This window comes from Sander lucioperca, chromosome 19, assembly GCF_008315115.2.
Source record: "Sander lucioperca isolate FBNREF2018 chromosome 19, SLUC_FBN_1.2, whole genome shotgun sequence".
Classification (NCBI taxonomy): Eukaryota; Metazoa; Chordata; class Actinopteri; order Perciformes; family Percidae; genus Sander; species Sander lucioperca.
In genome coordinates, this window is record NC_050191.1 from 23943687 (window position 1) to 23958342 (window position 14656).

Sequence of the window (14656 nt, forward strand, 5' to 3'; positions counted from 1 at the left end):
ATAAAGAGAGTTCTTCTTAAACTACATTTTAGTGTTGTCTTTTTCATCAACGATAGTGCATGTTGATATCGTGACAGTCATATCGTGACAGTCAGCGTTTAATGACGGCGGTGCTGTCTCGTCATATAGCCTATCGGTAAGGAATTTAACACTTCAGCAGAGGTGTTAATTTGCAAACATGCTTAGTGGCTTGACGTTTAACGTTAAAGTAAGAATTTGACTTGTAGGGGTATTTTGCCGACGGTAATGTTATTAGTGGTATAAGTTAGCAGCTGCACACAACAACCAAACACATAGAGCATAGAGGGTGAGTGAGTGAGAAGGAAGAAGTGGTGAATTTACAGCTCACAGCAACTTAATACGATATAGTGTCTATACAGTCTAGTCTCAGCAAAAAAGCATTTTGATAGATTTTCCTCTAAGCGAAATGATCAGAGTGAATTTAAGCTGGGCTTTCATTGTGAAGGGTAGAAATAATTTTTTTATAGCAAAACCTTTTTTCCGCGGTCTTTTAGTTTTATTTACAGAGGAATATCCAACGCTGTCCAAACTGCTCCAAATTCCAAAGTTCATTGGGTACCCAGAAAACCAATTTTAAAGTAGATTGGATGGACAGTTCATGAGATATTTTAAAGACAGACACACACACACACACACACACACACACACACACACACATAACAGAGACTTCCCGATGTATTAGATAGATATACACTAGAATAAAACACAGGACAGTAGCCCAACCACACAGAAGCACTGTCTTTCTCTACACTCAAAATGACAAGGTCCAGTAAAAACCATACACAGTAGCTCCAAAGCTAAAAAAGAAAAATATCTAAAACCCATTGCAATATTTGAAAACTGTGGTGTCACAAAGCTGAAAACAGAGCTGTTTGTCTTAGCTCATGAAAACCCGATGTTTTGAAGATGCATGGTTTTCACAAGACAGCAGTCATATGATGGTCAGTTATATGTTGTGGAGTTGGAAACATTTTATCTGCATGTGTTGTGTTTATTCACACAGACAAAAGCCTGTTTTGGTGAGACTGGTGATGTGATCATCTGTGTAAACATGTCTTTGTTAATATCGTCTTTATAAAGGATTACAAACGTTATCACGTTTTATGTAGATATGGTGTTGCCATCTAGAGTTTAGACAGGGGGTTAGGGTTAGTCAATCAATTTAGTCTGTATTGTAATATTTACATTTTACTATAACAGTTCATTAAAGGGATAGTTCGGTGGGTTAGGGTTAGTTGTATGAGGTACTTATCCATAGTCAGTGTATTACCTACAATAGATGGAGTAGTTTCCCCAGTTTGGAGAAGCAGGCAGGATTACCAACACGGACACGTGTGTATGTAATGCTGTGGTATGTAATGCTGTGGACAGCGGCAGGGGCAAAACCTATTTTAGCACCCTAAAAAAAGTTGTTATTGTGTGACTTTGTTTTTTTTTGAAGGGTTAGCAACTCTCGTGTTCTGCGAGTTAAAAATACTGTTTTTGTCAAATGAGTCTGGTGGCTTTGAAGAGAGTGATATAATAGCTTCAGAGCTGTCTGACGGCAAGGTAAAGCAGTCAAAATAGAAACATATATATATGGTATAATGAAATATAACTCAACAGCATCAGAAACTACAACTTTCCAAATGCATATTTATTAGAGTGCTGTTATACTAGACTGATTTGGTTTTATTTTTTCCCACATCGTCTCTTTTCAGTTTTTATGTTTTGTTATTCTGCATATATTAAATTTTCAATTTTTATCTTGGCATTTCTTTGTCTCATTTTTGTCTTGTAACATGTAATTTGTCCTGCAATTATGTGGTTGTATTCTCTTCTTTTTAGTTTCACTTTTTTCCTTCTATCCTTGTTACTGTTTGCTGCTGCTACAGCAGAGCTTTCTCACAGGGTGTCCTTAATAAGTATCAATTAAAAGCTGTGATGAATTCATCAGTTTGACACAGAGGATCAGAGTGAGAACTCCTCTGTATGTGTGGCATTTTCTGTGATTACTCATCAGGCTGTGTTTTTTTGTCACCCCGCAGTATCTTCAGGATGTTCTCAGCAGACAGGAAGCGAGTAGAGACAGCCCTGGAAAACTGTAACCTCCCTTCTGGCAGAGTGAGACCAAAATACTGAATCTCCCCCTTTATCATATCTTTGAACCAGCTCATGTCTCTGTCCCTCTTTCTCTGCCTCTCTTTCCTATCTTATACTCCAAGCTCTTTCATCATTTTCATCCATCCATCCATCCATCCTTCCATCCATCCATCCATCCACCCACCCACCCATCCATCAGTCTGTCCTCAGCTCATTCTCTATTCTCCTGAAACAGCAGCTGATTGCTGCTTTGCTCATTTGTTTGGAGTCTTATTTTCTGGCTGTCTGCATGACTTCCCACTCAGAACTGATTTAGCCTTGGTTGTAATGAAACAAATAGACCCAGTGGGAGCAATAGAGATGACAAAAGCTGTTTAATCTTTACCTCTCCCGGATATCACTAGAGAGAACCTGCCCCGTCATGCATTGGGGTGTAAACAGTCCCCCAAACACAGCAAACAATGTATTCCAGCAGTAGCAAGCAATTTGCATGTTTGAAAGTGAGAAAATGCTGAAACATATGCATATTGTAGCTGTAATGAATGGCTTCATAATACAAACAAAATGAACATACACACACAAGAAATACAAACACACACACACACACACACACACACACACACACACACACACATATACATATACACACATACACAGAACAAGCTAGTATAATTAGCACAGGGAGAGCAGGAGGTAAGAACGTGTTGCTGTATGAAGGTCTGGTGGGATTTGCTGTTGTTCCAACGCTCAAGTAATTACAGCTAAACGGTAGTGCTGTTAATCCCTCAACACACACACACACACACACACACACACACACACTCATAGACAAAAGCACAAACACAACGTAGCTTCCACCAAAGTCTTTAGAATGGCTCATTGAGTTTTAGCAGGGCTTGACCTGCATCCGTCCTTTAGTGCATCCTTCCTCATCTTCTTTTCTCCAATTTGGTTCTGCTCTGTTTCTTGCTGGCACAATGCTATTGCCTGCTGCTGAGCACACTGTGTCTTTATCAGACCTGTTTTGGCTCTGATAGCTATATAAGGAGCACTTGTGTCTTAAGTCTAGGTTCACATTGCAGGCAGTCGTCTTTGTTTAAATAGTTGCATTTTAAATGTATATGCATGTACAGTAATCGCTTCCAGAGAGAGACTAGAGGTTGGGGTTAGCCATAGAACATCCCATAGCATGAAAGACAGATCTTGACTTGTGCACATAGAAAGATCCAACTTGTGCAGTTACAAGGGTTTGCTGAATTCAATATGAAACACTCGTACGCATAAATGTTCTTGCATGAGTCCCACTGTGTGAAAACTTCAGTTACGTATAAGCTGGGACAGTTTAGCACCCACACACTACATTGAAAATATAATTGTAGCAATACTAGTGGATCACTTCTGATACTAGATTTGTAGTTCTTCCACAGTGTCTGTACCCACAAGGCCACCCCTGTGATTTGTATGTACAGTACGTGTATGCGTAGACCATTCATGTGACCATGTTGCTGTCGTCTGCAGCAGAATGACTCCATCCCACAAGAGGATTTCAATCCAGAGGTCTACAACATGTTCCTGAGCAACATCTGCCCCCGATCTGAGCTGGACCACATCTTCTCTGACATGTAAGAACCATGTTTCCCTCAGTAGTATTTGCCTTTTTAAAAAGTCTTGTCAGGAAGTAATCAATAATCTTTTCAGCCTCCAAAGAATGCGCTGATTCCCAGTTAAAAAGTTGTTTGAAAAACTTGAAAAAATGTGAGAATGATTCATTTAATATCATTATTTTCACAGCCATCTGTTCCCCGTTTCAGACTGGAAGTTAGATAATGGCTGCAATCCCTGAAAAGGCAATATGGCTTTGCAGGCTTAAGACACCTGCTTTTACCCATTACAGTCGTCATAAGCCTTTAATTAGTACAGATATTGTGTCATAATGGCCCTGGTTCTCCTCGAGCCTGGCGGTGTGGTCCCTCGTGCTGAGCTGCCCCTTGGCCCAGAGGGACTCAGACCATCAGCTGAGGCAGCATGCTAGCATGACCGGGGCCACTCTGAGTCATAAATCTCCATCCTAATCACAGTTAAGTGAGATGGCATGAGAGCCAGAAGGATATGGAGATGATAATTTAGTGGAACAGGCTTAGATATGAAAGGCGTTTTAATCAAATCTCATAATTTACTCAACACTACATTTAATCTTCTGCTCCTTTGCGCTTGTGTTGCTCTCCCTTTCCAGATCTCTTTGCTTCCTTAATTAGCGCTTCTTCCTTCATCATTTTCTCCATGATTCATTTTTCTCATCTTAGTTTTTGAATTCTGTTCTTGCGCCCACATCTCACTTGGTAACCCTCCCCGTGTTCTCCCTTTTTTTTATATCGACAACTCACCTTATCCCCTTCTCTCTTCTCAGGGGAGCTAAGAGTCGTCCATACCTCAGTTTGGAGCAGATGACAGAGTTTATAAACAGTAAACAGCGAGACCCTCGTCTGAACGAGATACTTTACCCTCCTCTCAAACCAGAACAGGTCCAGATGCTAGTGGACAAATATGAACCCAACGCTTCTCTGGCACAGAAAGGTCAGTGGCTCAAATGTCTGTCAGTAAACACAAGCACACTGTTATGCTTATATGTCACATAAGGCACAGTCAACAGCAAGGTTTTGTAAATAAAAGAAGGCGCACATAAGTCATTTTTACGATTAATACTACAAGTAATTAATACACTTGATGTATATGTAACCAAAAGTGCAATTGTGTTATGTAGTAAAACATTTTGGAAAGCACAAACAAAAACCAAAATGTTTACACATACACCCAACCTCTTCCAACCCTACCCTAACTCTGTACTCCAGCCCCCACCACAATACATTTGGCAGGGGTGTTGCCATAGGAACACTGCTGCCTGGTGTCCACTTTTGGCCACAAATGCACATTCAAGTATGTTAACATGTACACAAACACTAAAGCGAGTCATTTACATATTTCTCTTGACTGCTCTGCAGTTTTATTCTTAGTAGAATTCACAAATCTTGTGTCTCTTACTGTACATCTGTTTCTAAGAAAGGAAATGCCTGCTGAGAAAAAAACATATCTGAGGCATAGAATGTGTACAGACCAATGATTTGATTGGCAGAAGACTGAAATAATCCCGTATAAGAGTAGCTATGGTGGCTGAGAGAGCTAGGTGCACTGCAACTGTAGTTTGACATTTTGGAAAATGTGCTTTTTTGCTCTCTGTCAGAGAGTTAGAGGAGAAGTTTGATACCACTCGCATATCTGTCTAATTTAAGGCTACAGCCAGCAGCCGATTAGCTTAGCTTAGCACAAAGACTGGAAATGGGGAAACAGCTAGCCTTACTCTGTCCTAATGTAACCAAACTGACCTACCAGCACCTCTAAAGCTCCGTAATTAAATCTTATATGTTTAATCTGTAATTCAGTCTGCCTTTTCATGGGGGGTTGGGGGTTATGTACTGGACTATTTCTTTTGCGGGAGCAGTTGCCAGGCAACCAGTAGTAGTTTGACAACTTGTATTGTTTCTGTATTGGCTGTGTTTGCAGTGTGTTTTTGTATTCTGCGTAGTGTCAAACTGTTGAACTTGCTCAATACGACATACTGTATGTGTTTTCTAATTGGTAAACGTGTTTAGTCCATTTGCATGCATCACCACCACTACTGTATGTAGCAGCATCTATCTACCTGTTAATCCTAGCATCCAAACAATAAAGATAAAAAATGACAATCATCACCGTCACAATGCTGCACGTGTTAGAGCATCAAGAGTGGCACAGAATAATTTATGAACAATCAAGATGCAGATGGATGAGCGTAGGGGATCCAACACGTCCTGGGCACGTTGTGTCTGTCACCTAAAGTGGCAGTGGACAGAGAGTTGCCAAAACATCCCAGAGAACATCCCACTCCAGATATCAGGCATCAAGGTCGAATATGTGCCAATTCAAATTTTATGTCTGCTGGAAAGCATAGTGTGCCAAAATGGGTGACTTACCACAATCTGTTCTCGAGCAAATCGCTGGGTTGTTTTTTTCTCCCTATTAAGTCACACCAAACCATTTTGAAAATAATGTCAACAAAATAATATATAATAGAATACAAACACTTGAAAATACAAACTCAGTGTGCATTTGATTAGATTATACTTTGTATTGTGCACTAACATTTAAACAAATGGAGCCTATTGACTACATGAAATGTCTCCGGCCTCCCAATCAATACTACGTGTAAATTTAACGATATCACAGCATGCCACTTGATTTATAAAATGTTTGTACCTTGGGTGTGTTTCCCAAGCAGCAACAGTGAGCATTGCTCAATCTTCACGGATGATTGACTTGATATACCTGCATACAGCAGTTTGTCACTATGCTGCAGATCTGAAGTTTAGTTGAATATATTTAAAAATACTTGGAGAACAAAACATAGTCTGGAGGCTATTATTAAATCGACTTACTGTTTTAAAATAACAAAATGCTAATCTTTGGTTCCAGGAGAGGCTGTTTATCTAAAAACCTGTTCAGTGTATCATTACTATGCCGATCATATTTGTACGTTTAATTACTGATTACACTAAAACTAAATCCACCTGAACTGACTAAAGCAAGGCATGAGTGCCACTTTAATCATCTCTTCTCCTAAAGTACCTACTTTACTTTTTTTTTTTTTTTTTTTTATAAATGTGTGACAAAATGAATCGGGTGCCTAAATTTGATCAAATACTTCCTGAAACCACATTGAAATTTCCTGTTTAACCGCCCTGTGTTTGACTCTGATCACAGTCATGTGCTCGTACTGCAATGTTGTGTGTTCAGCCCATCCCAGGCTCTCTGGAAGCGTGCCCCTCTCTGTCCCAGTGACAGATTTCCCCATGTGAAGTATTTATCTAGCCAGAGGAAGTGCTGCCATCTGCTCTGCAGAGGGGTCCAGAGCTCCACATGCTACCTTCACACACACTCACACTAACACACTTTTTCCTCTCTCAAAGACATTCATACTGTACATGCATGTAGAAATGTGTGTGTGTGTGTGTGTGTGTGTGTGTGTGTGTGTGTGTGTGTGTGTGTTTTTTTGCATAGTAAGCATGTGCTTGTATGTTGCACTAAAAAAGCCTCATGTTGATGCACACAGTCAGTATGCGTAGATGCGTATACGCCTTAATCAGAGATAGCAGAGCGCATTAGGTGTCATTTTCTTTGTCACACTTTCTCATTATCTGTATCCAGCTGTGATTTTGTGGATATTATACCTTTTATTCATCTCTTTAGTGCTCTATCATTGTCTTGAGTCTGTGCTCACTCAAATGTTCCTACATTGTTTGAATGCAGATGAATAAAATGGTAAATGAAACAAGACGCTTAAAGTCTTTTATGTCAAGAGTAGATGGTGGCATATCATCGCATATTCATCTTCGGGTGATTGTAGAGAGGAGGCTCTTTGTCAGATTCCACTCTTCTAGGTTATCATTACATTTAGAATACATTTACACTGCAGTTTCCCTTCAGCTCAACAGAGTCCTCTCCTTTCAGATTAAAGTCCACCTTTCAAGCATCACCTTTAGAGTAACACCTGTAGGTTCTCACTGAAGTACATCTCTAATCCCAGCCATGTTAGCACAGTTTCTCCCTGTTTGACCTACAAATGTCTTGGGTACTGTATCAGTTTGAGTGGTACAGAGTTTAGGCCTCCGCCTGGCAAAGGGAGGACCTGGCAGTCAGCAAGGAAGACCGTGAGTTCTACTGAGCTCACATATCACAGACAGCAGCCAGCGTTAATTAGTCCAGCAACTCTGCAGAGGGCGGCACCGCATTAATTAGCATAAAGTGGCCGGAGGGACCTGCTGCACCCATCGAGCTTGCATCACTTAGCATATTTAGCATAACGTCAAGCGAGTGTGTACGTGTGGGTGGAGGAGGTTGCAAGTGTTTTGGTTTAGCTCTGAGCACTGGCTATATGTACAAAACTGAATCCATGCAGGTGTGGTGTGTGACGTGTATGATAATGTTTATGGAAATTTTAATCTTCTGTCTGGATGACTGGCGCTTTTCTTCTGCCAGCTTTATACATATTCTGTGTTATTCACTTTGTCGAGCAAGTTCAGTGAAGACATGAGCTCAGTGATGACAGCAAAAAGGCAAAGCTTAACATAAGTGACCTTGACAAACAATCACAACCATGAAAGAACAACGTCAAGCGCAGTTCAGCTTTTTCAGATCCCTCTATGATTTATTTGGGGCTGTAGCAATGCAAGTTGAAGCTAGTGGAACCTGAAATGTAGAAATTCAGGTTTGTACTGGAAACTACCTGTGAAAACAGGAGATTTTTTAATGCATTTATCCACATAGACAGCTAATAACTGACAGTATACGCCCCCAGTAAAATGTAAGAAACTGAAACACTGAGGTGCAGGCTTTAAGGATTAACTGCAAAGGCTTTCAACAAACAGTGAATTAGGGTTCCGGCTAAATTAAACTACTGATGTAATCTCAATGTTAATTAGTGGTTATGAACATTTTTGTAATGTAACCTTTAAAACATTTGAACACAGTCTTCCAACTGCTCATTTGTTTTCAAATGCAGTATGTGTACACAGTATAATGTACACACAAACACTCAAAAATACACTTTTTGCAAGATTGTTAACCATGGTACATGTTTTATTTAAATCATTGCAAAGGTAGGACTGTCTGAAAATAATATTTTTTATATTTTTGTAAAATGGTTTTTAATAATGTATTGTAAAGGATAAGGCTGACAATTATTTATTGTTGTCAACAAATCCCATGAAAAGATCAAAACCCGCAACATATTAGTGTGTCCGTCAATTCTTTACGACTTCCCTACCCTGTCTGTGGCCCCTAGCCCATTGATTCCTACTGAAGATGTAAATCTTTATATATATATATATATAAACAGTTTGCAAATATCTAATTTAATTTTTAGAGAAGGCTAGATACTTTTCTGAAACAGCAGGGCACTGTAGTTCTAAGCAAATGTTACTCAAACAAGAGTAAATAGTGCATTTGTTTAGGACTATTTCCAGCCACGGATTATTACACATTTGTTGTGCTAGTAAGTATTTACGGCAGCAGGACTTGCGTGGGATTTATTCAAAATAAACTGCAGTGCCCATGTTCATCCTAATGAAGAAACATTTCACCCAGTGCAACAGTGTGTCTCACTGATGTTTTTTTAATAGATTTTAGACAGCAATGGAGCTCTATGGCACAGAAGAATAAGCTTTAACAGGTTTTGGCTACAGAGACAATTTGTTATAAGATCAATTCATATTTGTTTTAGTTTTTTTTATTGGATTTGTTGACAATAACAAACATAAAGAATATCATCAGACTTATGCTTTTGTTTTCAATTTCAATTTAATTTAATTTATAGTATCAAATCATAACAAGAGTTATCTCAAGATACTTTACAGATAGAGCAGATCTAGACCACACTCTATAATTTACAACGACCCAACAATTCCAGTAAGTCAAACGTATCATTTTGACTAACATGTCTATGCACTGTGTTGTGTTTTGTGCAGGTCAGATCTCGGTGGAAGGCTTTGCCAGGTATCTGAATGGGGAGGAGAACAGCATCATCCCCCCTGAGAAGCTGGACCAGAGTGAAGACATGACCCTTCCCCTTTCCCACTATTTCATCAACTCCTCCCACAACACATACCTCACAGGTATGCACATACATCGAGACTCACGTCAAATGTCTGTTGTGTATGTAAACTCTGTCTGTCTTTTTATTTGTTTCGCATTCGCATACAACCACTCAACTCGCATTTACTGACTGATTGCAGCTGCGCATCATTTATTCTTCTACACTCGTTCATTTAGAAATATAATTTTGGTTGCACAAGTGAATACACCCGACTTCATACCTCACAGGTCAGTCAATCAGACGCGACGGTACAAGTCAGGCCCCCTTTCTTGCGTTACCGCTCTAGAGGTTATCCAATCAAGTCATGCAATGAGACTGAATTCATTGATATTCATGAGTTAAATATTTCTTTAGAATGGTAGTCACAGTAACTGGCTCCCTGAGCACGGCAGGCACAATACAGAGGCCATTTTCTCTTCAATGGATATTATAATTCATCTATTCAAATCTATTCTGGGGGGAACTGGAGAGCATTGAATCTTTCAAGTGGATCAAATTTCTCCAGCGATGGAAAAAATGGAATTCAGTTAATGGGCCAAACTCATGGCCTGCCAAATGAAGAAATGAGAAAAACAAACAACAGGTCTTTGATTCTCACCTAACGAACAGTTTTTCTTCAGGTATTTTCATAGTGACATTATGATTATAGGTGCGGCAGTGCAGAATGCATTTCTGTCCTTGCAGTGTTTATGTTTCAAAACTTTATAATAAAGATCCCCACAAGATAACTCGACTGACAGCAACTTATTCATTCATGCTGATGTGTTTCCATCCTACTGATCCACGGTAAATTAAAGCAATGTTTTGTGCAGTGTACAACACATGATCTCATTTAGTAAAGAAAGTGTTTCACTAATGGGTTTGGGCGAGGATGTCTATCAAAAGAAGAGAAAGAAAGAGTGAGAGTAAAAATGAGAAAAAGGAATGAAAAAAATCTGGAGGGATTGAATGATGCCAGCTGACGTTAGAACACAGATCTGCCTCTCACTTTGACACAGTTCCCACCATGTTGCGGGAAAGCATTCTGCTAATGTGAAGAGATAATTGCTTCGCTAATGGTGACAGGGTGATGAGATCTGCCTGCTTCAGATAACGACAGTCGTATTGTTTTTACTGCATGCTAGCAACTAATGCGGTTAATGAGCTCTTGGAAGGTGGGAGGACATTTGTGGGCATCCTGGTTCTTTTGGGATCAATACAACAGTTACCTGAAGTGGTGTGTTTATGTGTGTTTGCTTGCTTATGTGCGGAATGCAGCCGGCCAGCTTGCAGGGAACTCTTCAGTCGAGATGTACAAGCAGGTTCTGCTGTCGGGGTGCCGCTGCATTGAACTGGACTGCTGGAAGGGTCGCACCACAGAAGAAGAGCCCGTCATCACTCACGGCTTTACCATGACAACTGAAATCTCCTTCAAGGTAACACAAAGAGAGCAGAGTGATAGCTATATAGGCGAGAGGTTGCGTTGTGTCTTCAGGTATTTTAGGGTTAAAATGGGTTTCTGGGTTTCATCTTTATTTCCAGTTGATTCTATAAACATGATTTTGCCTCGTAGTGCACACTTTAAGGTTACATGCAAATGTGTTGGCAGCCACCTATGTGTACATCTGCATCGTCAAACGTATGCACTCCTGTGCCAAAATGCTAAACCTTGATTCAGGCTACAAAAAGTAAAGCAAATTAAAAGAGAAAGGTAAGTAGCTTAGATAAATAATATGTAGATGGTTAATATTATGTATTGTTTGTGGCTTCAAAATTCTAATTCTATTTATTATTGTGAGACCTGTGATTACTGGTGTTGGCAGTGCATTTTTATACTACAGCAAACACTCCTTGAGCAGCTACTACTTGTCAGAAAATACCATAGAAAAACAAGTGATCTGTTTACATTGCAGCCAAACAAACTCACATTGTTTTAATAAATAAGTCAGCCAATAATAATTGCAACTGCGATCTGATTTCATGCTGCACACGTCGCAAATGATGAAAGTTACGTGTCTTGCTTCACAGATGCATTTTTGAACTATGGTGGTTTGCGCTAACTGCGGTGACAAACACATTGCATTTTGTGTGACTGCTTCACAAAAAAGCCATCCCATGTTTGGCTTGTTGAACACCTTTAATGTGAAGTGGTGGTAGTAGGCAATGTTCTGTTTGCATTAGCAGCAACTTAATACAGTGCTGACAAAATGTAAAGAGAGTGAACAGTAAACAGTGAGGCTGTTATTAATGAGAAAACATTACGCTGGATTACATGCATGCAACGTTTTCCTGTAAATGTGAATACAGTTATTGGCTATTGCGGGAAAAATGATCACCATAATATATATTTTTTTTAAATGGGGTTTGATTTAATGATTTTTTTTTGTACTTAAATATATGTAAACACAGACGGAAAAGCAGACAGATACAGAGCCAGACACAGAAGATACAAGTAAATATGGAGGAAAGCACAGTTGAATAAGAAGTGGGATAAACATAAAGTGGGGCATGCATTCAGCAGATGGCAAATCATAAAGGACCGGGACGCACTGAATGGCCCTAAACTGAAGTGCTGAGGGGCGCTTAATTGAAGACCCAGAAGATGAGAAGACAAAGAGAAAAAAAGCATTTATAGAAGGAGGAGGGTGAGAAAATCTAAGGGCAGAGTAGGTGTGAGGAGAATAAGAAAGAGGCAGGTGGGTGGGTGGGTGGATTGATTGATCGAGGAAATTTGAGTAACAAAAGAAGTAGAACAAGCCTAATGGAATTCCCCTGAGAGTGAAATAGGAAAATACTGTAGTTTTGAGAGACAGAGGATGGAAGAGAGCTACAGATGAAGAGGGTTGAGTTACAGACAAAGATTTTTTATTTTTAGGAGGAGCAAATGGAAACGAAGGCATTAAGCGAACTGACATCATTGTTATTGATGGCGTAATTGACTTAGACAATCAGTGGATTAGGAATCCGATATCAGATGTCGAGCTGTCTTCACTGGAGTTGAGCAGTGACACCAATTCACGGCTCAGCTCCCATTCTCGTAAAAACATATCCACGCTGAAATTTGTGTGGACATGAATGACTGAGCACACAGCAATTTGTGATACACTTGACATGCTTTCCTTTCACATTTTAAACCAGAAAGTCTAACAACATGTTGACATCCTGCACTCACACATACACTGAGACAAGCATTTGATAGACACAGCCATATAATTATTGCAGGAGTCTCAATGCACCATGCAGCCAGATAACATGTTGCATTTGGAGTAAGGCGGAGTGTAATTTATTGAAAAACTATCTTTCTGTCTTATCTCTCCTTATTGATTTTAAGAGGTTTGGGCATGTTTTCTGGGAGAGGCTCTCAGCTATTGTAGGAAACCATATCATTGTAAATGGATATGATTCTGGCTGCTTTAAGAGCTCAAGAGTGTTTGTAAATGCTTTATTTTCTTGTGACTGCACAGCATACTATCACATGAACCAACGATGACAACACCTTACCCTAGGTGTGTGTATTTAACATAATTTATAATTATGTTATCAATATTTTGTCTTTTCTCCTTGTGTTTTTAGGAGGTGATCGAGGCCATAGCAGAGTGTGCCTTCAAGACCTCGCCCTTCCCCATCATCCTGTCTTTTGAGAACCATGTGGACTCGTAAGTCAGCAGGTCATTTCAAGTCAGGGGTGCAAAGTCCACAGATTGAATGTCACCCTTATTGATTAGCACTGTCTGTCATTGGATGGTTTAACATAAAGTTCAAATTGGTTGTTATGTCTTCTAATGGCTTCGAGGGGCTTCTTAGGAGTAACATACATATTCAGTGTGTATTGATATTTAGTAGAGAAAATCCACGATGGTGTGTGTCTGTGTTTGTTTCTGTGTGTGATGACTTCCAGACCGAAGCAGCAGGCTAAGATGGCAGAGTACTGCCGGTCAATATTTGGAGACGCATTACTGACAGAATCTCTGGAGAAATATCCTGTGAGTACATAAGATGCTCAAACACACATGTGCATGTCCTCACACGTATATTCACACTCTGGCTCTTTCTATTTTTTTAACACGCACACACAGATGCATACGACAGGGCCAGCAGCGAGGGATTCAGCAGATATTATCGCACAGATGAGTGCACCGAAGAAGTGTCCTTGAACACTGCTGGCCAGCATGCTACATTCAGGAAGCAAAAAGCCACACCTTATTGCATACTCACACAAACATATTCATTTATTTGTTCACATACACATTACAAGTTCTTTGTATTTATGTCGCTCCCTCTCCATCTGTCTCACAAACATATTGACATGTCCTCCGGCACCAATAAGATGTGTTGTCGCTGCCTTTTTTCTTTCTGTCACTCCTGGCACGCTCCTCCCAGACTTTACCTCTGACTCTCTTTTCCAGTTTTCATTTTCAGTCACAGACACACACATACCTGTGGCTGTTTACGTGCCATGGAAGCCAACTTTTAATGATTCATCTCGCAGTCATTTTTATTTTCTCTTATCACGGGAGAGACTGCAAACGACAGCGGCGTCAGATTAAGTGGAAGTGTTTTACGCTGTAATAATCTAAACGTGGCTTTTCTTGGCAGCCCTTTATCTGTCTCTCCTCTGTTGCCATGGCTACTAGTGAAAAGCTTGCTTTGTCTCTTTGTGGCCAAACTCTTCTTTTTTTCCCCCCACAGGCGTCTTTGTGTGTAATGACGCAGGCACTTACGTGAGGCAAATGTTAGACACTTGTCGCACAAACTCGCACGCACACTGTCTGAGGGAACACATGAAAACACGCCACATATCCTGCACACATATGTACTTTAACATACTTCCTTATGTTATTATTATTATTCACCCGGGATGTCTTGTCCCTGTTGATATAACACTGTAGA

The 14656-nt window shown here is 40.0% G+C and overlaps 1 protein-coding gene across 5 annotated transcripts in view; it reads left to right on the forward strand.

Annotated features, from left to right (window-relative positions):
* Window positions 1-14656, forward strand: part of LOC116041939 (1-phosphatidylinositol 4,5-bisphosphate phosphodiesterase beta-1) — a 172395-nt gene that overhangs the window by 121474 nt on the left and 36265 nt on the right. For 3 of the 5 annotated variants that reach the window (XM_031288011.2, XM_031288010.2, XM_031288013.2), the window contains 7 exons: window positions 2049-2124; window positions 3622-3725; window positions 4511-4677; window positions 9660-9806; window positions 11045-11202; window positions 13340-13422; window positions 13665-13749. In XM_031288011.2, coding sequence (XP_031143871.1) covers window positions 2049-2124; window positions 3622-3725; window positions 4511-4677; window positions 9660-9806; window positions 11045-11202; window positions 13340-13422; window positions 13665-13749 — 820 coding nt within the window. The remainder of the gene's footprint in view (window positions 1-2048; window positions 2125-3621; window positions 3726-4510; window positions 4678-9659; window positions 9807-11044; window positions 11203-13339; window positions 13423-13664; window positions 13750-14656) is intronic. The other 2 variants (XM_031288012.2, XM_031288014.2) reach the window with 1 other exon arrangement.